The 25,213-nt window shown below is 42.2% G+C and overlaps 1 protein-coding gene across 1 annotated transcript; it reads left to right on the top strand.

Annotated features, from left to right (window-relative positions):
- The first annotated feature begins 1,839 nt into the window (after positions 1–1,839).
- LOC124003135 (rac GTPase-activating protein 1-like) lies at positions 1,840–12,565 on the top strand. Its single transcript, XM_046311199.1, has 17 exons — positions 1,840–1,997; positions 2,281–2,368; positions 2,633–2,835; positions 3,738–3,898; positions 4,833–4,902; positions 6,143–6,190; positions 6,388–6,465; positions 6,714–6,828; positions 7,090–7,241; positions 7,443–7,610; positions 7,854–7,952; positions 8,143–8,341; positions 8,525–8,630; positions 8,850–8,985; positions 9,181–9,304; positions 9,497–9,602; positions 10,019–12,565. Exons 2-17 carry the CDS (start codon positions 2,284–2,286, stop codon positions 10,092–10,094), a joined length of 1,926 nt encoding a protein of 641 aa, XP_046167155.1. The 5' UTR covers positions 1,840–1,997; positions 2,281–2,283; the 3' UTR covers positions 10,095–12,565.
- The last annotated feature ends 12,648 nt before the right edge of the window (positions 12,566–25,213 follow it).

Raw genomic sequence — 25,213 nt, forward strand, 5'->3', positions numbered from 1 at the left:
ACAAAGTATGGCCCTGGATTTAAGTCATGTAGCCACGACATAGGGTGGAAGGAGATGTGTGTTTTCATAGAAATGTGTTAAATGCATTCTGTTGTTAAAACTCTTCACTGGCATGGTAGGTGGCTTTATTTCCCAAAATGCCTTCACTGGGTTGTCTGGGAAAGTGGCAAAGTGATTCCTTTTTCTCTTTGCGTATCACAGTCTTCATAAGACTGATGCCAGTCTTTCTAGAGAGGAAACTCAAAAAGTTCTCCAGTCAGTCCAACACAATCGACTGTTTAGAGAAGAGAGAGAGAGTGAGTTCTGGCAGTTAAATGATGCTTGACAAGAGGAACATTTTTCAGAGCCAGGGAACGGCCTATTGCTCTTACATGAATAATACATAAAGTATTATTGACTGACAGGTCCAATTATCTCAAATCAAGTCTAATGGACCTGCAGTAGTGGAAGAGAAATGTAAACACAAAATGGACAATTAGGAGTGAATGAACTGCGTAGCAAAGTAGAATGTGCTGATAGGTGTTGCTGGTGGTATGTGTGTGCAGCACAGGAGGTTGGTGGCACCTTCATTGGGGAGAATGGGCTCGTGGTAGAATAGGTGGAATGGTATCAAATAGATCCAACACATGGTTTCCAGGTATTTGATGCCGTTCCATTTGCGCCGTTCCGGCCATTATTGTGAGCGTTTCTCCCCTCAGCAGCATCCTGTGGTTTACAGGTGTGTGTTTGCATGCATCTTTTGTTTTTATTGCAATGAATGTGACATGTGGTTGCTTATCTACCTTAGTTGAACACACTGACTACAAGTCACTCTGCATAAGAGCATCTACCCAAATAACCTAAATGTAAATGATGTATAGTGTATTCAGGGTTTGCATGTGTTTGTTAGATCATGTGTCCGATGTCCATATTTGCATGCAGGCCTATGTAGTAGGCGATGTGTAAACGAGTGTGTCTGTAATGAGTGTTTTTAACTGTGTTTGCATGTGCGTCCACATTTGCATGTTTGTGTGTGTGTGTGAGTGGACTATTTGTGTGTTTCTCTATATACGAGTGTGTGTTCTTCTCATGACATGACACAGTAGAGTTTCTGCAGGGCCCAGATACGCCAGCCTGGGCTGATTAATGATGCTGCGGGGGTACGTCCCATGTGTGACAGACCAAGTGAAAGAGGACAGGCTCCAGTGTCTGACTAAAGGCTTGAAAACTCACAGGCATTCCTCCCTATCTCATCGGGGTCTTACGCCCCAGAGCCTTGAAGAACGTAACTTGCCAATTTTCTTTCAACATGGGTTCTTACAAGGTACTTGTATCAGTGCCAGCTCCAGGCATAAGCGGTCGCTTAGGGCCCAAGGTGACTAGGGGGACCCAGTAGGGGTCCCAACGTACTGTTGAGAGCCAGAATAGCAGAATACAGGTGCACGATTGAAATTTGGTTGCGCTTCAGCAGTTTTTCTCTTGTTTTGTCAGTCACTGACAGTCACTAAATTAGTCATGTCAGCTACCAATTTTTAGACTGGTAAGTTAGTCTAGACAGTTATCTAAACTTTTAGGTATCATGGCCTAATACCGACCGAGCATGCAGGGCACGTGCCCAGGGGCCTTGACCTCCAAGGGACCCCCATTGATTTTGTTAGTCACAATCACTCAGATATCATTAACATGGCATACGTCATGGCAAAATGTGTGGTATTGCAGGAAATTTGCAATACCACGTTTAGGGCATCTTAAACGCTGGATCCGGACTAATGTATTTTGGCCTATCAATTGTAAGCATATTTACACTCCAACACAGATGGGGGCAGTACTGCGTCAATAATACAAAAGAAACGCCTTCTGCCTTGGCGCCTGGTTTTGAAATGCTTGGGACCAGATAATACAGGTGTGGCTAGACACACAACGTAGCTTGTTCATCAAGAATCGCAATAAAAGTTGCTTTTGACATCAGCTGGAAACTTCAGCCGCGAGACTTTGTCCTGGGAAGGGGACCGACGCCCGTAAGTGTCTGTTTGTTTTTGTTTTCTTGTCAGTGTTGTTTACTAAAGTTAACTAATTTAGCTAGCTAGCCTGCTTGCAAAAGAAATGGAAGCGAGTCCGTTTCAATCTGTTAAAATAGCCTACGCTGGCTAGCCCATCTATTATTTATAATGTTTGTTAGCTAACGTTATAACGACCAAATAAATAAAGTCAGAGAGGAATATAGTATAATATCTTTTATCAAGTCCCCTGCTGGGTTTCTGTCACGTGATTGTTTCCCCTTTTTAACCCATACTTTATCAGGACATGGAATCGACCGTGTTGAACCTGCACAACCAGTTTCAGAGTCTGCTTGCTCACTCCGAGATTCTCATTGAGGGCATCGAACCACGTAAGTGACTAGTGGAGCATGCTGTTGGTTGACGGTGGCGATCAGTGTTTCTCCAGGCATTGCATATCAGGGATGGCATATCAGAGACTGCAGGTTTTCTCACTGGCTGGTGAAAATACACCCCCCCCCCCCCACACACACACACACACACTCCTCACCTGAAAAACCAAACAATGGTGGAGATTGACTTCAAAGGAATCAACAGGTCTGTAGAGAAAAGGCAGATTGTTAAAACAATAACCATCCTCTTGCTTTTCTGCCCAGAGTTCATCCAGATGGCTCTGAACTTCGAGGACTGCAGGCAGAAGTGGCTCCAGTGTGATGAGAAGCTCGTGGCATGCAAGGAGGTGCTGACCAAAACAGAGACTGAGAGGGGGGCTCTGGAGGTCAAGCTGAAGCACGCGCGCAACCAGGTGGACGTGGAGATCAGACGGCGCCAGCGGGCGGAGTCTGACTATGAGAAACTGGTTGGTACAGTTATAGAAAGATTACAGTACATTAAATGTGTTGTACATCATAAAATTGTGGTGGCTTCTATTGGGAAATGCTGCTTTTTGTGATGTTCATTGTTAAATAGAGGGTAAAGTTTGAAGACCACTATGGTTAATTAGTTATGAGTTAGAATGATTTAACCAGGCTGTAATACACAGTTAATTGGTATATTTCTGGATTGAGTAACTGAGCCGATAAGGTGAAAAATATGTTGGTGTCCTTGAGCAAGGCACATAACCCTATTTGCTCTAGGGGAGCTGTACTACTACCATGGCTGACCCTGTAAAACAACACATTTCACTATCTGGTGTATGTCACAATAAACCTTTTTTAATTTGATTTTTAATGTTGAATAAAATACAATTACATTTGAATTTAGTCTACCGGTTGTTGTTGTTGGTCCTTCAGGTGGTTGAAATTTGCAACAAACTACCCAATTTGTAAAGATTTTTTTAGAGGGTCGGTACTGAAGTTGACATTACTATCACCTGGCACATGCGCAAAACCATGTGAACACCTGCTGGCTTCAGCATACATACTAACTGAAGTCAACATGGTTTTGTGCTTGTGGCAGGTGATAGAATTGTAAACTTCAGTACCGGAGGTCTTAAAAGTCAGGTAAACAATACTTTCCTGTAGATATTTTGTCGCAAATTTTGAGCATAAGATGGACAAACACCACGGCCAACTGTAAGAGTAAGTTCAAATGCAACTTTATTAAACATTCTGGCTTGTAAGGAGCATTTACACCAGGCTGTCTATACCAATTCATTGTGCATTACAGCCTGATTTTAATGAGCCTATGAGTTAGTATGAACACTGTTTGGAAGGCTAGGACATCATGAGGTAATTTCCTGGTCTGTGTGTGTGTGTGTAGGAGCGTCAGATCCAGCTGATCAGGGATCTGCTGGTGGCGGATGGTTCCAGCAGCAGCCTCCACCTGAGCGAGGAGCAGCGCTCGGCCTTGGCCTTCCTCAACGCCCATTCCCAGGCCGCACAGGCCGCCAAAAACAACACCAGCCTTAACACCAGCCGCAGGTACTGTACACTCCTCTAGAGAGAAAAAAAGTTTGCAATGGGAAATAATAAGAAACATTTGTTTTTGAACAAATTCAGAAACTCTTAGCCCCTTTTGGCCGTTTGCTTCAGTTAAATGCTTAGTAGTGGATCATAATAGGCTAATATATTACAAGTTGTGCAGTAATTTGGGACATGTAGCCTTTTTGAATCAATATAGACCATACGTAGCAGTATAAACCTGGAGCCTGGCGCACGGTTCACAACAACTGGACCGTTGTCATACAGTTCCATCCTTGGTGAGGATTATGAGGGTAGATTTATAGGACTAATGTTCAACCCCTATTCTACACTTTTCTCACCTTAGAATATTTCATGGATTGAACAAGTGAATATGGCAACTTTCAGGATGAATCAAACCACTGTATTTCTGAATCACCGATATATTTAGTGCTTAAAGGCTCTCCAAACCATTAAAAAACAACAATAATAAAGGCTTTCCTAACTCTAAATGACATACAAGATCAGAGTATTTTTAAATTGACCAATTGGTTCTGAAAACGAGATTAATATGCATGTATTTACATGGCTTTCTTTCATTGATCCCTTATATTCTGTTGAGAGAGTTCAAATTAAAGGTACACCAAATTTTAAAGGAATGGCTTTAGATAAATGTACTGAAACCCCTATTGAATGAACTCCATGAGGAAATCTGTTGGCAAGCAAGTGGGAGGGTCTTCAGCAGTCGAATGACATTTATTCAGGGCACGCAAGGGAGCCACGCCTACAAAGCCTGCTATGCACCCGCATAAGGTAAGTCGGAATACCAACTACTGAGAAGTGTGTTGGATGGGCGTACATTTCCCAAGTCTGAATCGGGCCCTTGGTGAATATGGCCCAGATTGTTATGATTCAGAACTGTGATCATAACCAAGCCTCCCGTCATGTCTTTCAGGTTAACCACCATAGATGAATCTGCTTCCTTGTTGTCTGACATTAGCTATGACAAAACGGATGACTCTCTGGTAGTATTTACATTACATTTACATTTAAGTCATTTAGCAGACTCTTAGGTTAACCACTGGGCTGAGCGGAGCTGTACTTCCTCAGTGGTAGGGAGGCGAGCAGGCCAGAGGTGGATGAACGCAGTGCCCTTGTTTGGGTGTAGGGCCTGATCAGAGCATAGATGAATCTGGATGAGTTCCCCAGCCAACAGCGAGTTGTGCCTGGATTAGGACCTGTCTGATGTTGTAGAGCATTAGCTATGACAAAACGGATGACTTCTTAGCTTTGGGAGGAGGACACAATGGAGTTGTATAGTATCCGCTTTACATTTTCCCCAAGGGCCCATTTGTCTTGGACATTGTAGTCGTGCGCCATCACAAAAATACATGAATAACAATATGCCAAAATAGAAAAAGCGATCAAATAAAATATAAACGTAACATGTAAAGTGTGGGTCCCATGTTTCATGTGCTGAAATAGAAGATCCAAGAAATCTTACATACAAAAAAAAGCACATTTGTTTACATTCCTGTTAGTGAGCATTTCTCCTTTGTCAAGAAGTTGATGAAATAGAATGATCATTACACAGCTGCACCTTGTGCTGGGGACAATTAAAGGCCACTCTAAAATGTGCAGTTTTGTCACACAACACAATGCCACAGATGTCTCAAGTTTTGAGGAATTGTGCAATTGGCCTGCTGACTGCAGGAATGTCCACCAGAACTGTTGCCAGAGAATTTTGTGTTCATTTCTCTACCATAAGCTGCCTCCAACGTCGTTTTAGAGAATTTGGCAATACTTCCAACCAGCCTCACAACCGCAGACCACGCCAGCCCAGGACCTTCACATCTAGCTTCTTCACCTGCCATTGAAGCAGAGTGGGAAAAAATTCCACAGGCCACAATCAATAGCCTGATCATCTTTATGGAAAGGAGATGTCACGCAGCATGAGGCACATGCTGGTCATACCAGATACTGACTGGTTCTCTCTTTCATTTTTAAATTTTTAAAATAAAAATAAAAAGGTATCTGTCACCAACAGATGCATATTTGTATTCCCAGAAGTGAAATCCATAGATTAGGGCCTAATTCATTTATTTCAATTGACTGATTTCCTTTAAATGACTAACTCTGTAAAGTATTTGAAATTGTTGCGTTTTTATATTTTTAAGTGTAGATATAGCCACACTAACAGTACCTAATATTCTAGATATTCTCCTAAACATGAACTGTGGAGTCACCATTCTCTATTCCCTCTAGGACTCCTCTGTGATGAGGACGGTGCGACTGAGGAAGCTCCAGAAAAGGGTGTGTGGAGAGTTACTATTTAGTTTAGATCCACAATAGAAATGTACATGTCTTTTTTTTCCATTTTTTTTCAAATGTTATCTAAAGGATCTGTAGTCAAGGATGGGGTGGAAATGTTGTCATAAGTGCCAGGTTATCTACAATGCTCAGTCATTTGAAAGTTTGGTTAGCTAAGTCGTTCCTATTTCTTTCCACAGCGCTCTCCCAGAAACCTTGCCGAGCCACCCCAGCAGGTGGTGAAGAAACCCCGGTCCAGTGGCCGAACATCGGAGAGGGTACTACTCAATGCAGGCTTCTGAAACTAACTCCGGTGAAGCTGATGCAACATCTACAAAATGACTTAATTTCTGACCCTAGTCTCACTTGATTTGGATAGCACTCCAGCACACTGCTATTCAATGTGTAGAATTTTGGTCACTAGACCAGTATCTTTACATAAAAAAAAGATGTTGCTTCTGTGTTTGCATTCTCCTTTTTGAGTATTATTTCCTGTCAATCACAAGATGTGTGTGTATTATTGCAGATTAATGACTCCATAGTGACCAAAACCACCATCACAGTGCCTGTCAACGGAGGTCCTGTGGAGGCCGTGTCCACCATCAAGACAGTGCCTGGCTACTGGATACGCAGCAGGACTGGTGAGATGACACTAGCAAGCCTAGATGCATCCTTATTTTCATCAGCCAGGGGCATGTTCAAATGGGCACAGCGTAGTGAAGCTTGTTGAAACGGAAAGTGAAAACGAATGGACAAGTTCAGGTAATGGGCTACCTCCCTTGTTTGAAAGCGTTTCATGCATAAACGCCACTTTTTGTCAATCCCAGCAACTGCCACGAGATTTCAAGGAGATGACAATATAGTTCCCTGCTACATCTGTAACTGTATATCTGTTCTTCCAGATCCTCAGGGCTGGGACAGTACCACTACTATTGACCAATCAGAGACGGCTAGCGAGGCACCCAGCACCACCCCATGCAGTGAGGCTCCACTCCCACTCATAACACCCAGAGCCAAAGGCGGGGTCCGAAAGCATGAGTTCCTCGCCAAAACGGTACACATTGTCATTATTGTTTTTGCTTGTACCTTGTTTTTAGGATTTACATATTATTTTTGAAATTTTTTGTCACATAATTAACTTGAGGTTGTTGACCCAGTTAAGTCTAAAATTGAGTAATCTTATCTACCATCTAATGATTTGTCCAACATCTACACGTTCAAGCCTAGTCTCTGTTCTGCCCCTCTTCTAACTCAGGTTATCAAGTCAGAGTTCTGCGTGCCCTGTGGAAGGAAGACCAAGTTTGGAAAGCTCTGCCTGAGGTGCCAGGACTGCAGGATTGTGGCTCACCCAGAGTGCCGTGATCGCTGCCCCCTGCCGTGCAACCCTGTCTCCACAGGCAGCACACCCGTCAGGACCAGAGAGGTACTGAACCTTGTGTAGTTAGTTATACATGCCTAGATTGACAAGACTTCATATTTGCAACACTTGGCGCTTATACAGCAATAACTGATCATTATGCTATTTTCTTCATATCGGATTCAGGGTTTACCTGCGTATGGTTTGGTACATTCTGGACACCATTCATGAATTTGTATTGGTACCATCTTTGTTTCGAAATGCCTTCTCCAAACTTTGCATGTCATAACTGTATCTTTTGTGTTGTAGCCAAGCACCCTTGCAGACTACGCTCCCTCCTCCTCTCCCATGATCCCAGCCCTAGTGGTCCACTGTGTCAAAGAGATCGAACACAGGGGTTTAAATGAGGTGAGCAGCCATTTTAGCACTTACAAAATTCACTTTGATAAAAGGAAAGAACATCAGTCATATTTTCAGATCCTAGCTTTGATGGCGAATGTATTTTTTACCTTGATAATTCCTGTTTTTAACTGTCCCTAATTGCCAGTTAACATTCCTGCCCATTAATTTTTTTCCCACTCTCCACCGCCCCTCTCAGACGGGTCTGTACCGTGTGTCAGGCGAGGGGCGCACAGTGAAGGAGCTGAAGGAGAGGTTCCTGCGGGGGAGGACGGTGCCGGCCCTGGCCAAGGTGGATGACATCCACTGTGTCACGGGCCTCCTCAAGGACTTCCTGAGGAACCTCCCTGAGCCCCTCCTCACCTTCCGCCTCAACCGCGCCTTCATGGTGGCTGCAGGTCCGTCCTTGGCAGTTGGTTGTCTCTTTAAGTGGTTAAATAGATTTTAAGACGTAGACATTACTCTGGTTATGTTCAACTGTATTCAGGTATGCATTAAAGGGATAGTTCACCCAAATGACAAAATTACGCATTTGTTTCCTTACCTTGTGAGTGCCTCTATCACTCTTGTCTTGTCCACAGAAATTCAGGACTATGACAAAAGCCTGGCGCTGATCTACCAGACCATCAGTGAGCTGCCCCAACCCAACAGAGACACTCTGGCCTATCTAGCCATCCACCTGCAGAGGTACGGCAGCGCTTCCACCCCTTCATGGTCACTTTGCAAATCTGTCACTTTCTATTTCCAGGGAAGAGTGCTGCTTGGTAAATGTAATCGTCATTTAAAATTCTGTGGTAACCGCCCTCCATAATCAAAGGCAAGTTTAAGTGTCCTGATTTCACAAGGCACTGCAGGAGCTCCGTTCACTTGAGTCTCTCTGAAATGGTTGACTTCTGGTGCTTTTAGGGTGGCCCAGTGTGTACTAGATACCAAGATGGACGTCACCAACTTGGCCAGAGTTTTCGGGCCCACCCTGGTAGGCCATGCCGTCCCAGAACCAGACCCCATGACCATCCTGCAGGATACCAACAGACAACCAAGGGTATGTATGGAACAATAAAAAAGTACTTTTTTTTTTTCTTTTTCTAAAGGATGTGGACACTAGTTAATCAACTGTCTAGTTTTTAACATACAATTTGTGTTCTATTTTAGTACTCTTTCAATACTTAGTAAGAATGATTCTCACCATACAGAAATTAGTGTTATTTGGGTATTTGATTCCTGTTGATGTAAACAGGTGATGGAGCGCTTGTTGGACCTTCCTCATGAGTACTGGAGCCAGTACACAGTAGAGCAGCAGGCCCACGCAGACAACATGGTCAAGGGCAATGCTAACTGCTACAACACTCCTGACCACAAAGGTAAACACCACTGAGCCAGTCTGTCCCGGCCCATAGACTAGTGTCAAGGAATGTTTAAATACAAAACGTATCCTTTATCATTGCTATGGCCTTTTAACTCAAACTTGAATGTTTTTATGGCCGTAATGTGCGAAACAAATTCCACAGTCTGAGCTAATATTCTCCCGACTGTGTTAATTCTCCCCCAACCAGTGAGCATGCTGGGGCCAGTGACTACTCCAGAACACCAGATGACCAAAACTCCCTCCTCCAGCTCCCTGTCCCAGCGAATGAAGAAGACCCTGTCAAACACCACCATGTAAGCGGCACACTCTAAACATAGCCCCCCCCCCCCCCCCCCAAGATCTTAATGCACATTTCAAATAGGTTGTGTTCCATTAGGAGCCAAATAAGAAAACTTACTGAAACAGGGAGTACCTGGTCCAATAAAAAATTCTAATGATTGTTTAACATTCTAAAACATGTTCTATTGTGGGTCCGAATTAACATGACCCCGATGTTTGTTTTAGTTTAGAGTAATGTTCCTTCTGTGTGTTTCTTGGGTGATACATTTGTCAACCAAAAAAATAATTTCTCACTAGCTTGGATTACATCTGTGCTTAATTCGCTGAATGTGTCCTTCTATCTGTCCTTAAATGGGTATTTAGCTGTCTGTTGTATTTCTTCCTAGTATTGGAGTGATGGGGGTTAATTTTTTTTCTTGTCATTTTACAGATTTGGAAGCAAGAGCAAGGCATCTGCAAGCTCAAGTCGCCAAGGAGGCTTTTTTGCCTCCCCTCAGCTGAAGTAGGGGTCAAGCCACAGTATTTAGGGAAACGATACAATTTTACTCCATTTAAAAAAAACTATTTTTCTAAAGAACCAATAATGCAGTAATGTGGTCAAGGAGAAAAATCTGTTCTTAACTTTAGCTACTGTATATAAGTGGCAGGTAGCCTAGCAGTTAAGAGCATAGGACCAGTAACTGAAAGGTTGCTGGTTCGAATCCATGTGCCAGCTAGGTGAAACATCTGTCGACGTGCCCTTGAGCAAGGTACTTAACACTAATTGCTCCTGTATGTCACTCTGGATAAGATAATCTACTTAAGTGTACTGTATTTCATATACTTTTATATCACACCCTTTAGACTCTCTTTTATGAACCATGCAATACTTGATTTAGCTTTAAACTAACTGCTGCTAATAGCTTAATGTAACTTTAAACTATAACTCTCTTTTAATTTTTTTTTTTTTAATGCTATACAATTTTTATTTCCACTTTTGTGGAATATGTTTGTAGTTGTGATGACTAGGGCCAGGAGTTTGGGGCACTTTTTGTGGTGTTGTGCTTTAACCATTTAGGTTTGCTGCACGTAGGAAATCCTAGGAAATGTTATTCAGTTGACACAAGCTGTCTCCAATCAATGTCGGGTTGTGAGTGTGTGTTTAGGTGGGAGGATCGCCTTAGACATGGGAGCCGTAGTGCTGTGAATCTTAATTGCACAAAGCCTTTTATTTGGCAGGGAATACTATTTGTAGATCATTGATTCTACACCTCATTTTTCTCAAGTGGATCGAATCCTCTCCAATGGACTCGGATATTTTTGCATTTATTTTTTAATTAGGGTCAGTTAAAGGAGGGACTTTGGCTGCTTTTACACAGGCAGCCCAACTCTTGTCTTGTTTTCACTAATTGGTATTTTGACCAATAAGATCAGGTCTTAAAAAAGATCTGACGTGATTGGTCAAAAGACCAATTAGTGGAAAAATATCAGAATTGGACTGCCTGTGTAAACACAGACAATGAAACCAACCATGGAAGTACATTCTAATGAACTTGGGGGGGGGGGGGTGTTATCCGGTGTCATTGATTTTCCCCTTTTTAACTGCCCCTAAATGATCAATTTTTAAGCTTTAACTTCCGAGAGTGCTGGAGAGGATCAGCATGAGCAAAGTGAGGTGTAGAATCACTGATCTACAAATATTATTCCCTGCCAAATCCGTTTTATACGATTTTTAAGATTAGCAGAGCTACGCCTCCCCCGCCATACACGCACAACCAGACATTGATTGATTTTGATTGGAAACAGCTTGTGTCAATTACAGCACATTTCCTACCCGCAGCAACATTAGTGGACAATGCTGGAAATACCTCATAAAGGTCCCAAAGAATTCTGGCCGTTATGATGACTTATCAGTATGGTCAAATCTGTCTACTTGTGAAAGTCTATATCTACCCATGTGACTTTGCTGCTTCAAACCAAGGACCTTTGACTTTTCTGTGAATTGATCAGTTGACCGTTCACTATACAGTACATCCTGTTGTGTAAAGCCTAATCATGTATACATTATCTATTGATAGTGAGTCTCCTTTTTATACTGTGATTGTAATCACAGAGTTAGTGGTACACTAACCAGAAAACATATACATTTTTTTTTTTTGGTCTACATTTTGTTGCAATCTTTTGGAGCTTGTCCTGCAACTCTTAATGTGATCTACATTTTGGAATGCAATTATTTGACGTTTTAACTTTTCTTTTACAGTAAAATAATCATGCAAACCTCATAAGGTAACACATAGAAAGGGGATTGTGTAAACTTTCTAACCAAAGACGAAAACACGAGAATGGCTCTTACTGGACATCTCTGTACGAATTTGAATAGGAATAGTAAGTCATATATGCATCCTTGTGCTCAGAGTAGCTGTATGTGTACCTTGCGGTTGAATTCTAGTTTCTATGTTGTATTTCATATGGCTTCCAAAGAACCTATAGGATTCTCTGCCTTCTAATACAAACACTCTAATCAAAAAGTGTTGTTATTGATACACAATTATCATGCCAATTGTAAAACTTGATGGGAAGGAGATGTTGAAGATTCCTATACAATCACATTTATGTAGTGATTTCCCTTTTGTGTGTGTCACAGTGCACCTTTCATTTATTTTCCAACCTGAAGTTTTATTTTATCCACAATGGGGTGCAATTGCACCATTTTTTTACACCCTCATAATGCACTGTTTTATACAGTATAAGAAAAAAGGTAGTTTTAAAGAAATACAATAGTTGATCATGTGAATATACCATTTTGTAGTTGTCATGACATAATTTAAAAGGGATAATTCACTGCAAGTGTTTTCAGGAGTAATACACAGCTAACGTAAAGTTGACTTCACGTCTCATGCTGCCGGTTGTATAGATTCTGGCTATATAGGGCTATGTCTCAATCCCAGATTAACGGATGAGATTAGAAACCAGTTATTTTCTTTGTTTGAGGCAAGTTTTTGCATCCCATTGAAATCAATGTACTTCTGGAATTTATGTGCATGGTGCAATTCACATCTGGGATGTTTGGAGGGGAGGAAAGGGGGAGCAGGAGTGATGGGAGGGAGGGGATGATAGAGTTTGGGCCAGCTGCACAGCAAATCTGTTTATTCTGCCCAATTTGGCATCAAACACAACAGGCTGCTGAGTGCCTGATACTGCTGCGGTGCCCCATTAAAATGGAATTTATTGCTGCCTTAAGAGCAGCATGCATTACACACTTTCTCTCCTCCCTCGCTCTCATTTGCACTTCTTCTCATCCCTGGCTGGCTGTTTCCTGTTTGTATTTTTTTCTCACCAGCTGCTGTCAGACAAGCTCGTCAGAGTGGCTCATTACAGGGCCAAATGGGCAGAGAAATACAACCATGCCCGCCTACCCATCAGCCCCCACCACCCTGGCATAAACACCTATCCTGTCACCTGAGAGAATGCCTCAGACACTTAATTGAAAGCCCGTCTCTATTTCTGTCGTGGCTGCAAGGGACAGATATCATACCTGGATAAAGGTGCAAAAAGTTCCCTAAGTTTTTCATCTAGAAATATAAGTCTGAATGAGCCTTTGCTTGGTGCTGATCAAGTCTCTTCTGGTATGCAGAACCATGTTTTCTCTAAATGTTACATTATTCTATTATAGCTGACAATACCTCCCCTCAATGACTGCTGTGACGTTACAATAAGTTGGAAAGCTTGGACAATTTTCACTCCGCAGTCCATTCTCATTAAGGGGCAGCATCCTACTGTCCAGGTGAGGAATCGCGAGCATCCCAGATGTGTCACATTATGTCAAATATCTATCATGGATGTGGTGCGTTTGATGACCTTGAACACCAAGTGCAATTGGGATAAGTCTGGTTTATTAGTATTTCAAATGAATTGTCTTGGTTGAGGGCATTATTGAAATACAGGAGCAATTACTGCTAAAGTGAGAGTATGGAGACCTTGATGTGTGTAGTAGGGAAATGGACTGAGATTCCTGTTTGGTTCAGTGGATATGTTAATTTGAAAATGTTTCCCCTCAAAACACAAACATACACACACACACACACACACACACACACACACACACACACACACACACACACACACACACACACACACACACACACACACACACACACACACACACACACACACACACACACACACACACACACGACACAAGCCAAACGAGACTACTTTTGCCACAGTTCTGGCTCTGGTACATTAGAAATGACAGGCCTTCAAAGAAGAAGGACGTTTTCAGTGACAGGTTCCTGCCAACTGACTGACATCATGGGTCGCCTGGGCCGGCAGCACATAAGCACACACACCACTGACTTTGGAGTTTCCACCACCACCACCACCTCTTGCATGTTTTATTCATGGCTGTCGGAGACTGGCGGCACACACACACACACACACGCTAGAATAGCACCTCAGGCAGACACACCTACACACATGTTCAGAAAATACTATTCTGTTAATGAATAAATTGTGATATTATTGTACACCAAATCCTTACCTGCCAACATGACATTAGACTTTGACATTAGATCACAAATGATTGTATCCAAAGATGAACTGTACCCCACACATACCATTAACTGTAAGGTCCTTCAGTCGAGCAGTGAATTTCAAACACAGATTCAACCACAAAGACCAGGAAAGTTTTCCGATGCCTCGCAGAGAAGGGCAGCTATTGGTAGATGGGTTAAAAAAAAGCAGACATTGAATATCCCTTTAAACATGGTGAAGGTATTAATTACACTTTGGATGGTGTAATACTGCACCCAGTCACTACAAAGATAGGTGTCCTTCCCAACTCAGTGGCCGGAGAGGAAGACAACCGCTTAGGGATTTCACCATGAGGCCAATGGTCACTTAAACAGTTACAGAGTTCAATGGTTGTGATAGGAGAAAAATAAGGATGGATCAACAACATTTTAGTTACTCTACAATACTAACCTTATTGACAGAGTGAAAAGAAGGTAGCCTGTACAGAATACAAATATTTCAAAACATGCATCCTGTTTGCAACACCAAAGTAATACTGTCCTGAAAACAAAGTGTTATGTTTGGGGCAGATCCAATACTGAGTACCACTCTCCATATTTTTTTTTAACACAGTAGTGGCTGCATCATGTTATGGGCATGCTTGTAATCATTAAGGACCTTGGAGTTTTTAGGATTAAAAATAAACGGAATACAGCTAAGCACAGGAAAAATCCTAGAGGAAAACCTGGTTGTCTGCTTTCCACCAGACACTGGAAGATGAATTCACAGGGGCTGAATACTTATCTAATCAAGATATTTGAGTGTTTTATTTTCTATAAATAGTAAAAAAATTAAATGAAAAGTTTTATTCCACTTTGACATCACAGAGTATTTTGGGGGTGTGAATACTTTCTGAAGGCACTGTATATAAATCAGGGGTCTTCAACCTTTCCTTGCCCAGGGACCCCCTTTCAGGCAAACTGGCAATATCCCATCATACGTTAGCAAAACATTTTTTTCAAATTTCTTGTCTTTTCATTAGGTGAATGATAATGCCAAGGAAAAAGTAATCAACATTTTAAAATGAATATATTTGTTAGATCGTTTTTCATTATTTTGACCTCCCCACATTGTAGTTGAAAGAGGAAGTGTAAACTCTAACATAGTCTATTAGGTAGAAAGGTAACGCCAAACATGGTTGCCAAGAGCAGCTGTTTAGCCATGTGTTGGCAAAAATGTATGTCCAATTCAAGAAAGCTTACCAGCAGCCAGAGGCACTTACCGACTAGTAGCCTATTTGAGTGTGCTTTTTCAAAGCCTATGTCAGATACACCAGTGAGTGTAATTGTGATGAGTGAAATTAAGTTGACATCATTAGAAATATATATTCTGCTCTTGTCTACTATAGGTATGTAATTGAAAATGTGTTTATTCTGTTGCTAGCGATATTCATAGAAACGTTGAAATAAAACAAATATTTGACTTTCTTTTAAATATATTTTTGCGGACCCCCTGCAGTACCGGCCGCGGACTCCTGGTTGAAAACCCCTGATATAAATGAACAGTTTCATATGTTAAAATACATGGATATTCTTTTGATCTTATCTTTTTAATTGTGTGTGTTCAGTCACTTGAAGACAATATCATCAAGTTTGTGAAGAAAGAGCTGTAGAGGATAAAAAGGATTCCAGATCTCCCAGAATGCTTTGGAAGTCAAAGGGAGGATGAGGAAGCGGTGAACACTGAATGAGGATCAGCTGAATGAGGATCAGCTGAATGAGGATCAGCTGAATGAGGATCAGCTGAATGAGAATCAGCTGAATGAGGAACAGCTGAATGAGGATCAGCTGAATGAGGATCAGCTGAATGAGGATCAGCTGAGCAGTGCCAGAGAGGGCACACTGCACGCCTTGGGGAACATGAACCAGAATGAGCTCGCTAACGAACTATATAGAACTAAGAAATATTTAAATAATATTTTAATACGTTTATATAATATGAGCCAAACAAAATGTGTTAGCTTAAAAAGCCAGTTAGTGCAATCAGATTGTGCAGTTAAACATGAATTTGCACGTAGTCTCTAGGTTTAATGCTAAATTCACGAAATACACAGTATATACCAAACAAAGTAAATACCTTAGTATAGTGGAGGCTTACCTCTGTAGATAATTAAAAACATCTGTTGTACATAGACTTTCAGCTTGAAATCCTGAATACAATTTTTTTAAGTACCAAAAAAAAGGTTAAATGTTCTGTTTTTGGCCTCGGAGTGGCACAGCTGTCTAAGGCACTGCATCACATTAGGTGCCACTACAGCCCCAGTGTTTGAGCCCAGGTTGTGTTACAGCTGGCTGTGAACGGGGAAAACCCATGAGGTGGTGCACAATTTGATGGCAGTTGTACTGTGGTTCCTCCGACACGTTGGTGTGGCTGGCTTCTTTGTTAAGCGAGCAGTGTGTCAAGAAGCAGTGCAGCTTGGCAGGGTTGTGTTTTGGAGGATGCATGGCTCTCAACCTTCACATTTCCCGAGTCAGTACGGGAGTTGCAGCGATGGGACAAGACTGCACCAATTGTATATCATGAAACTGGGGAAAAAGTACCAAAAATATATATTTTTTAGATACACTTGCCAAGAGGTGCCAACAAAAACTTAAATCTCATCTGAAGAAGAGGTTTGAAAGTATAATTGAGGGAATATCTAAACTAGGAAACACAACACTTCTCAACAAGATCTACACAGAGCTCTATATCACTGAGGGTGGAAGTAGAGAGGTCAATAATGAACATGAAGTACAGTGGCTTGCGAAAGTATTCACCCCCCATTTTTCCTATTTTGTTGCCTTACAACCTGGAATTTAAACAGATTTCTTGGGGGGGAGGTTTGTATCATTTTATTTACACAACATGTCTACCACCTTGAAGATGCTAAATATATTTATTTGCGAAACAAACAAGAAAACAGACAACTTGAGCATGCATAACTATTCACCCCCCCACCACCAAAATTCAATACTTTGTAGAGCCACCTTTTGCAGCAATTACTGCTGCAAGTCTCTTGGGGTATGTCTCTATACGCTTGGTACATCTAGCCATTTGGGATTTTTTTCCCATTCTTCAAGGCAAAACTGCTCTAGCTCCTTCAAGTTGGATGTGTTCCAATGGTGTACAGCAGTCATTAAGTTATACCACAAATTCTTAATTAGATTGAGGTCTGGGCTTTGACTACGCCATTCCAAGACATTTAAATGTTCCCCTTAAACCACTCAGGTGTTGCTTTGGCAGTATGCTTAGGGTCATTGTTCTGCTGGAAGGTGAACCTCCGTCCCAGTCTCAAATCTCTGGAAGACTGAAACAGGTTTCCCTCGAGAATTTTCCTGTATTTATCATCCATCAGTCCTTCAATTCTGACCAGTTTCCCAGTCCCTGCCAGTCCCTGCTGATGCTGCCACCACCATGCTCCACTGTGGGTATGAGTTTCTCGGGGTGATGAGAGGTGTTGGGTTTGCGCCAGACATAGATTTTTCCTTGATGGCCAAAAAGCTACATTTTAGTCTCATCTGACCAGAGTACCTCCTTACATATTTTATATATTTTTTATTTTACCTTTATTTATACAGGTTTTTCTCATTGAGATAATATCTCTTTTCCGAGAGAGACCTGGTTATGTTTGGGGAGTCTCCCACATGCCTTTTGACGAACACCAAACGTGTTATTTTTTTTTTTTTTTTCAACCAATGGCTTTTTTAAAAGCCCAGCTCTGTGGAGTGTACATCTTAAAGTGATCCTATGGACAGATACTCCAATCTCCGCTTTGCAGCTTCTTCAGGGTTATCTTTGGTCTCTTTATTGCCTCTTTGATTAACACCCTCCTTGCCTGGTCCATGAGTTTTGGTGGGCGGCCCTCTCTTGGCAGGTGTGTTGTGGTGCCATAGTCTTTAAAAACATTTATAATGGGTTTAATGTTCAAAGTTTCTGATATTTATTTTATAACCCAACCGTGATCTGTACTTCTCCACAACTTTGTCCGTGACCTGTTTGGAGAGCTCCTTGGTCTGCTTGTTTGGTGGTGTCCCTTGCTTTGTGGTGTTGCAGACTCTGAGGCCTTTCAGAACTGGTGTATATATACTGAGATCATGTGACATTGCACACAGGTGGACTTTATTTAAGTAACTATGTGACTTCTGAAGGTAATTGGTTGCACCAGATCTTATTTAGGGGCTTCAGAGCAAAGGGTAAATATGCACGCACAACTTTTTTGTTGTTCGTGCATTTTTTAAAAACAAGTTATTTTTTTCATTTCACTTCACCAATTTGGACTATTTTGTGTATGTCCATTACATGAAATCCAATTAGAATCAATTTAAATGACGGGCTGGAATGCAACAAAATAGGAAAAACTCCAAGGGGGGTGAACACGTTTGCAAGGCACTGTACCATGGGAAAGATGAGCCAGATCCACACTGGAATAAAGAGAGTCAAGACCCTGGGAAAACTGGCTTTCAAACAGCTGTAGAAAGGGAATCAGATTTTCTATGAGGACCTGAGAGAGTGTGGCATTGATGTCAGAGAAGCGTCCGTGTTCTCAGGAATGTGCACGAAGATCTTTAGAGAGGAGTGTATGCTGTACCAGGAGAAAGTGTTCATCTGCGCATCCAGGATTTTCTGGCTGCTTTATGTGTTTCTCACATTCGACAACGGCAATGTTAACCTTTTGGATGAACCACAAATCAACCTTTAGTCAAGATGAGAATTCTGAAATTAGCCGACATAAGTGTGCCGTGGAGAAGGCCTTACGGAGTGAGAGTGGGCACCTGGACCTGTTTCTCAGCTTCCTTCTCGGCTTCTCGCTGGAGTCCAGTCACACTCGACTCAGAAGCCTTCTGACACAGACAAGAAGCAGCACACAGACCAATATGAGGATAGTGGAATACATCAAGGAGAATATCAGGGACATACCCTCAGGGAGATGCTTCAATCTGTTCCACTGTCTGAATGAGCTGAATGACCATTCTCTTGGTCAAACGCTACATGCAGAATGTCTCTCAGAGGCCAACCTCTCACCTGCTCAGTGGTCATCTCTGGTCTTTGTGTTGCTGACTTCAAAAGAAGAGCTGGATGTGTTTGACCTGAAAATATTCTCCAAATCACAGAAGGGGCTTCTGAGGGTGTCACGCCCTGATCTGTTTCACCTGTCTTTGTGCTCGTCTCCAACACCCTCCAGGTGTCGCCCATCTTCCCCACATATCCCCTTTGGTATTTATACCTGTGTTCCCTGTCTGTTTGTGCCAGTTTGTCTCAAGTCAACCAGCGGTTTGTCAGATCCTGTTTTTCCCCAGTCTCTCTTTTACCTTGACCTTCTGGTCTTGACCCTTGCCTGTTCTGACTCTGAGCCCACCTGCCGTCCTGTACCCTTGCCACTACTCTGGATTATCGACCCCTGCCTGCCACCCTGTACCTTGGCCCCACTACTCTGGATTATCGACCCCTGCCTGCCTTGACCTGTCGTTTCTCTGCCCCTGTTGTTGCAATAAACATTGTTACTTCAACACAGTCTGCACTTGGGTCTCACCTGAAACCTGATAGAGGGTTCTGCTAGTGGTCAAAACATTGAATACAGCTCTGTAGGTACTTGTTAAAAACAGACAGAATATTCATATACAGTATATCAAAATGAAACATGAACACTACAATTACCAATTTTTTTCTCAAATGAGATGCTACACACAATCCCTGAACATTGCATATTTCTACATTTCATTTAGGTTGCATGGGTGTAACCTCACGGAGAAAGTCGGCATCTTTATAATTACACTTTTCATTCTGTTGTAAACGTGTGAATGACATTTGACATTTTTACAGTTGAGTCATTTAGCAGACGCTCTTATCCAGAGCGACTTGCATACAGTGCGTACATTTTTATACTTTTCCCCCCCGTACCAGATGTATAGTGCCATATAATAAGCTCTCTGCAGGCTGTCAGGCTTCCTGGTCTCAGCAGAAGGTCAAACCCTTCCCACCTGGGAGAGATGGAACCGAGTTACAATCACCCAGGAGACTCAAGAAGTGATGCTGCTTTCCACTGGTCTGCTGGATCCTCACCAAAGACTTGAGAAACTGAAATATGTTGAGGGTTTGTGTCAAACTGTATTCATGTGACATTGACCGTGAATGTGTGCGCGCGATACTGAAATATGGAATCATGGTCATTTTTTGTATTTTTTTTCCCCCAAAAGAGTCGTTGTAAAATCAAGACTTGTAAGTGAATGAACGAATGCATTTGATTTGACAATTCATATAAGACATCTTCTAATCCCTCCTGACGTGATACATGACAGTAGAGAAATGAACAGGGTTGGTTGACTCTATTGATGTGATAGGATCAGCTAAAAAGATGCCAGTGAGCTCACACTAGATTGAAACACAACAGACAGAAAGCTCTTTCTGTCTGAAAAGAACAGAAAGGTGAAACGGGTGATAGAGGAGCAGCCGTATCCTGATCACCCAGAGAGATTTGACGACAGCTCCTGTGTAGACAGGGTCTGACTGGGCGCTGTTACCGGGAAGCAGAGTGGAGCGTGTAAAGACTGGTATAGGAGTGACATATAGAGGAAATAGGAGAAGAATGGGTTTTGACAGTTTTCTTGGATGCAATGACAAGTCGTGGTGCCTGAGCACATATAGTAACTGTTACACCGCCAGACACAATGATAAGAAGACTGACATACTTGTCCCCTTCTTCCCCTTCAGCTCCTACAGAGTAGGAGTGTATCTGGCGGCTGGCACTCTGAACTCCTACAGTCACCCCTGCACACATTCCAGACCATATTCACCGAGCCCCTCTTCCCAGGGTTTATGCTTTGGGATGTTGACTCCTCGGTTTCCCTGTGCCGGATAAAATCTCCTGTGTTTCCTGTTAATAAAACTGTGACATGCTGGGATATGTTTCCCTGTCAATATGACAGCACACACACACACACACACACACACACACACACACACACACACACACACACACACACACACACACACACACACACACACACACACACACACACACACACACACACACACACACACACACACACACACACACACACACACACACACACACACACACACACACACACACACACACACACACACACACACACACACACACACACACACACACACACACACACACACACACACACACACACACACACACACACACACACACACACACACTCTAGAATGTAATAACAGAATTCTACCAGGTTGTATAGTTATTTTATTTGTCTTCATGTATCTGCCTTATTGTTGTAATTAGTTACCTCTCAGTCGGTGCCCACTGGTTATGATTTACATTTGGTTGAGTTGTCAGCTAACGCGAATTCAACGTGAAATCAACAAAAACAAACAAAAACATTCACCAAGTCCTTGGATTTAAGTTAACAGTTGATTACTTTTTGCAAGTCCAATTAGTTTCCCACGTTGATTCAACGACATCTCATAGATTTTTGGGGTTGAAATGACATGGAAACAACGTTGATTAAATCCGTTTCTGCCAAGTGAGCTGCCTAGCCTGTGTTATTCAAGTGTGGTTACCTTTAAATTAATCTTCCTAAAATTAATTTTTGAATTTGTCAGTGTAATTTATTTTGACGTTTGTGTTTTTGTAAAATACAAAAATATACATAAGCATTGTAATACATCCTGGCCATGGACTAATCATCAGTAACCCTGCTGTGGAGATCAGCCCATTTGTCTCTGTCTCTCTCCTCTCTCGCTCTTATCTTTGGACTCATTGGGGGAAGGGGGGGGGGGTTGGGAGAAAAGAGGCTCACGTGGGAAGAGAGAGACCATAGTCCACAGACACCCATCCATCACTATCGCTATTGGATAGTTGTGTAACTAAGCGATAAGGTTAAAGAAAATCGTTGTGTAACTAAGCGATAAGGTTAAAGAAAATTTAGTCACCACATAGGTCATTCCACATATTGTTCACTAGGGGGTACTATTGCACTATTATGTAATCCATCATACAAACAGCTGACAGTTCCCACTGGGCACACGCTGGTTGAATCAATGTTGTTTCCACGTCATTTCAACAAAATGACGTTGAACTAACGTGGAATAGAAACTGTTCTCAGTGGGTTTATTCCTCTCTCGTCTCACTGAGCCTGGCACGAACACATAGTCTTTTCCTAGTGCACCTGCTCATTTGAGGTACCTTTTCCCTATTGTTGTCAATGGTTTAGAGTAAATACCTACGTTCTTGCCTTATCATTTAGCCAAATCCAAGGGTGCATGTTGCCTACTGCATAGGTTGCCAACTTCCCTACCCTCCTCATGGAGTGCTACCGGACCTTTGTTCCAACCCTTCTTTAACAACCCTGGTTCTACCAATCAGCAGCTTAACTGGACCTTGATTTGGTGAATATGGCGAGTTCAAGCAGGGATGGAACAAAAGCCTGTACACTCTCCAAGAGGAGGGTTGCTATGTTGGAAAACCCTAATGCACTTACTCAGAGTCAGGTGACATATATTAGTATCCTAGGTATAGAATACATTAAATATATTACATTTCCATTGTTAAGAACCTCTTGTCTTGGTTGAAACCCCCAGGGTCAACATTGTGCAAGGTGGATACATAAATACATATTCAATCGGCATCGAGGTAACTATGTACCTCATTAAACATGTTCTTCATGTGTATGTTCGGGATTGATTTCTTCAGAAGAACGAAGGTAGGAGGCATGGCCTCATTATCACCCTTGATCAAAGGTCACGGCGGGTGAATGATGTCAAATTAAACCACAGTGAACTTCAGACAAATAGTCTCTGATCAACATGATGTGAGATGCCACAGCACTGAATAACGCAGTAATAATGCTATCCCTCTGTGGCAGATTTTGCAACAACCTCTGTTTAGGAACACAGAAATAGAGTGGGGAGACGGGCTTTTGTCATAGGGATTAGGAATGTCCTCAAATGTGCACCCCACAGGGGGGCAACAATTTAATAAATATTTCTTGCTGAAGACAAACCTGTTTTGGATGAAAGGTTCATATATGAGGCCATTTACTGTAAATGTCTATGAAGTTATTGTTGCACCAAGGCTTTCTAATGATCTTGGCCCAAATGCGATCCAACATGTGGATGAACCTCAGGATCGTTCTCTTGTGATTGGAGAAGGCAGATGGCTGCAGACTGCAGAGACCGTTGTTGAAAAGATGGACCACACACATATTTGGATATGCTTCCTTGAGATCTGTAGCATAATTGCTTTATAGTATCTCTACCCAACATAAAACATTTTAGGCAAAACTCATGCTCATCATTTTGGGTTAATCGATGCATACATTAGCATCTGGTGGCTATAGCTTAAGTCTTTTATAAAAAATGTATTTATGTTTATTTCATCTATAGGTAGGCCAGTTGAGAAGAAGTTCTCATGTACAGCTGCGACCTGGCCAAGATAAAGCAAAGCAGTGCGACAAAAACAACAACACAGAGTTACACATAAACACATGTACAGTCAATAACTCAATAGAAAAAGCTATGTACAGTGTGTGCAAATGTAGAAGAGTAGGGAGGTAAGGCAATAAATAGGCCACAGAGGCGAAATAATTACAATTTAGCATTAACACTGGAGTGATATATGTGCAGATGATGATGTGCAAGTGGAGATATTGGGATGCAAAAGAGCAAGAGGATAAATAACAATATGGGGATGAGGTAGTTGGGTGTGCTATTTACAGATTGGCTGTGTACAGGTACAGTGATCGGTAAGCTGCTCTGACAGCTGAGGCTTCAAGTTAGAGAGGGAGATATAAGACTTCAGCTTCAGTGATTTATGCAATTCGTTCCAGTCATTGGCAGCAGAGAACTGGAAGGAAAGGTGGCCAAAGGAAGTGTTGGCTTTGGGGATGACCAGTGAAATATACCTGCTGGAGCGTGTGCTACGGGTGGGTGTTGCTATGGTGATCAGTGAGCTGAGACAAGGCGGGGATTTACCTAGCGAAGGCTTATAGATGACCTGGAGCCAGTGGGTTTGGCGACGAATATGTAGTGGGGGCCAGCCAGCAAGAGCATACAGGTGGCAGTGGTGGGTAGCATATGGGGATTTGGTGACAAAATGGCTGGCACTGTGATAGACTACATCCAGTTTGCTGAGTAGAGTGTTGGAGGCTATTTTGTAAATGACATTGCCAAAGTCAAGAATCGGTAGGATAGTCAGTTTTACGAGGGTATGTTTGACAGCATGAGTGAAGGAGGCTATTTTGCGAAATAGGAAGCTGGTTCTAGATTTATTTTTGGATTGGAGATGCTTAATGTGAGTCTGGAAGGTGAGTTTACAGTCTAAGCAGACACCTAGGTATTTGTAGTTGTCCACATATTCTAAGTCAGAACCGTCCAGAGTGTTGATGCTAGTCAGGCGGGCGGGTGAGGACAGCAATTGGTTGAAGAGCATGCACTTAGTTTTACTAGCATTTAAAAGCAGTTGGAGGCCACAGAATGAGTGTTGTATGGCATTGAAGCTCGTTTGGAGGTTTGTCAGCACAGTGTCCAAATCTTGAAAGCCAGTGTCAGGTTCATTTTCTATGCACCAAACGGAAACAAAACAGACTGAAGAAGGAAGGGGCTACCCATGTTTTCAAATGTTTTCTATTGCATGTCTTAACAGACACAACCCAGGTGGCACTCTCAACAAAAAAACCTGCCAAGGTAAGAAAACAAAGAATTTTGTTTGTAAAAATGGTCACAGACCATTGACTATTGCCCTGGACAAAATCCACTGGCCATGATTACAGATCAATTACCACAAGATTGTGACAATTTAGTTCAAGGCTGTGTAATAAACTGGTCTCCTCTCCAGCATAGGGCAATTCGTAAGGGCAAGCTGTGCACCGATTTCTCAATGACTTTGGCATATGCTAATGAACCCCAGAGATTCCTCATTCGCACATAAATGTCTCCTGTTATGAATTAGATGATACAAATGGGCATAATAGCCTCCAGTGTATCTCCTAGCTTCTGACCATTTTCTTACATACACAGCTCACGCTGACAATCCCCCACAGCATGGAGAAAATAGCTTTGTACATAGAAGCAAAGACAATAGAAATGCTTCCTCCCTGTCACTATATTC

The sequence above is a fragment of the Oncorhynchus gorbuscha genome, linkage group LG18 (genome assembly GCF_021184085.1).
Source record: "Oncorhynchus gorbuscha isolate QuinsamMale2020 ecotype Even-year linkage group LG18, OgorEven_v1.0, whole genome shotgun sequence".
NCBI classification, from domain to species: Eukaryota; Metazoa; Chordata; class Actinopteri; order Salmoniformes; family Salmonidae; genus Oncorhynchus; species Oncorhynchus gorbuscha.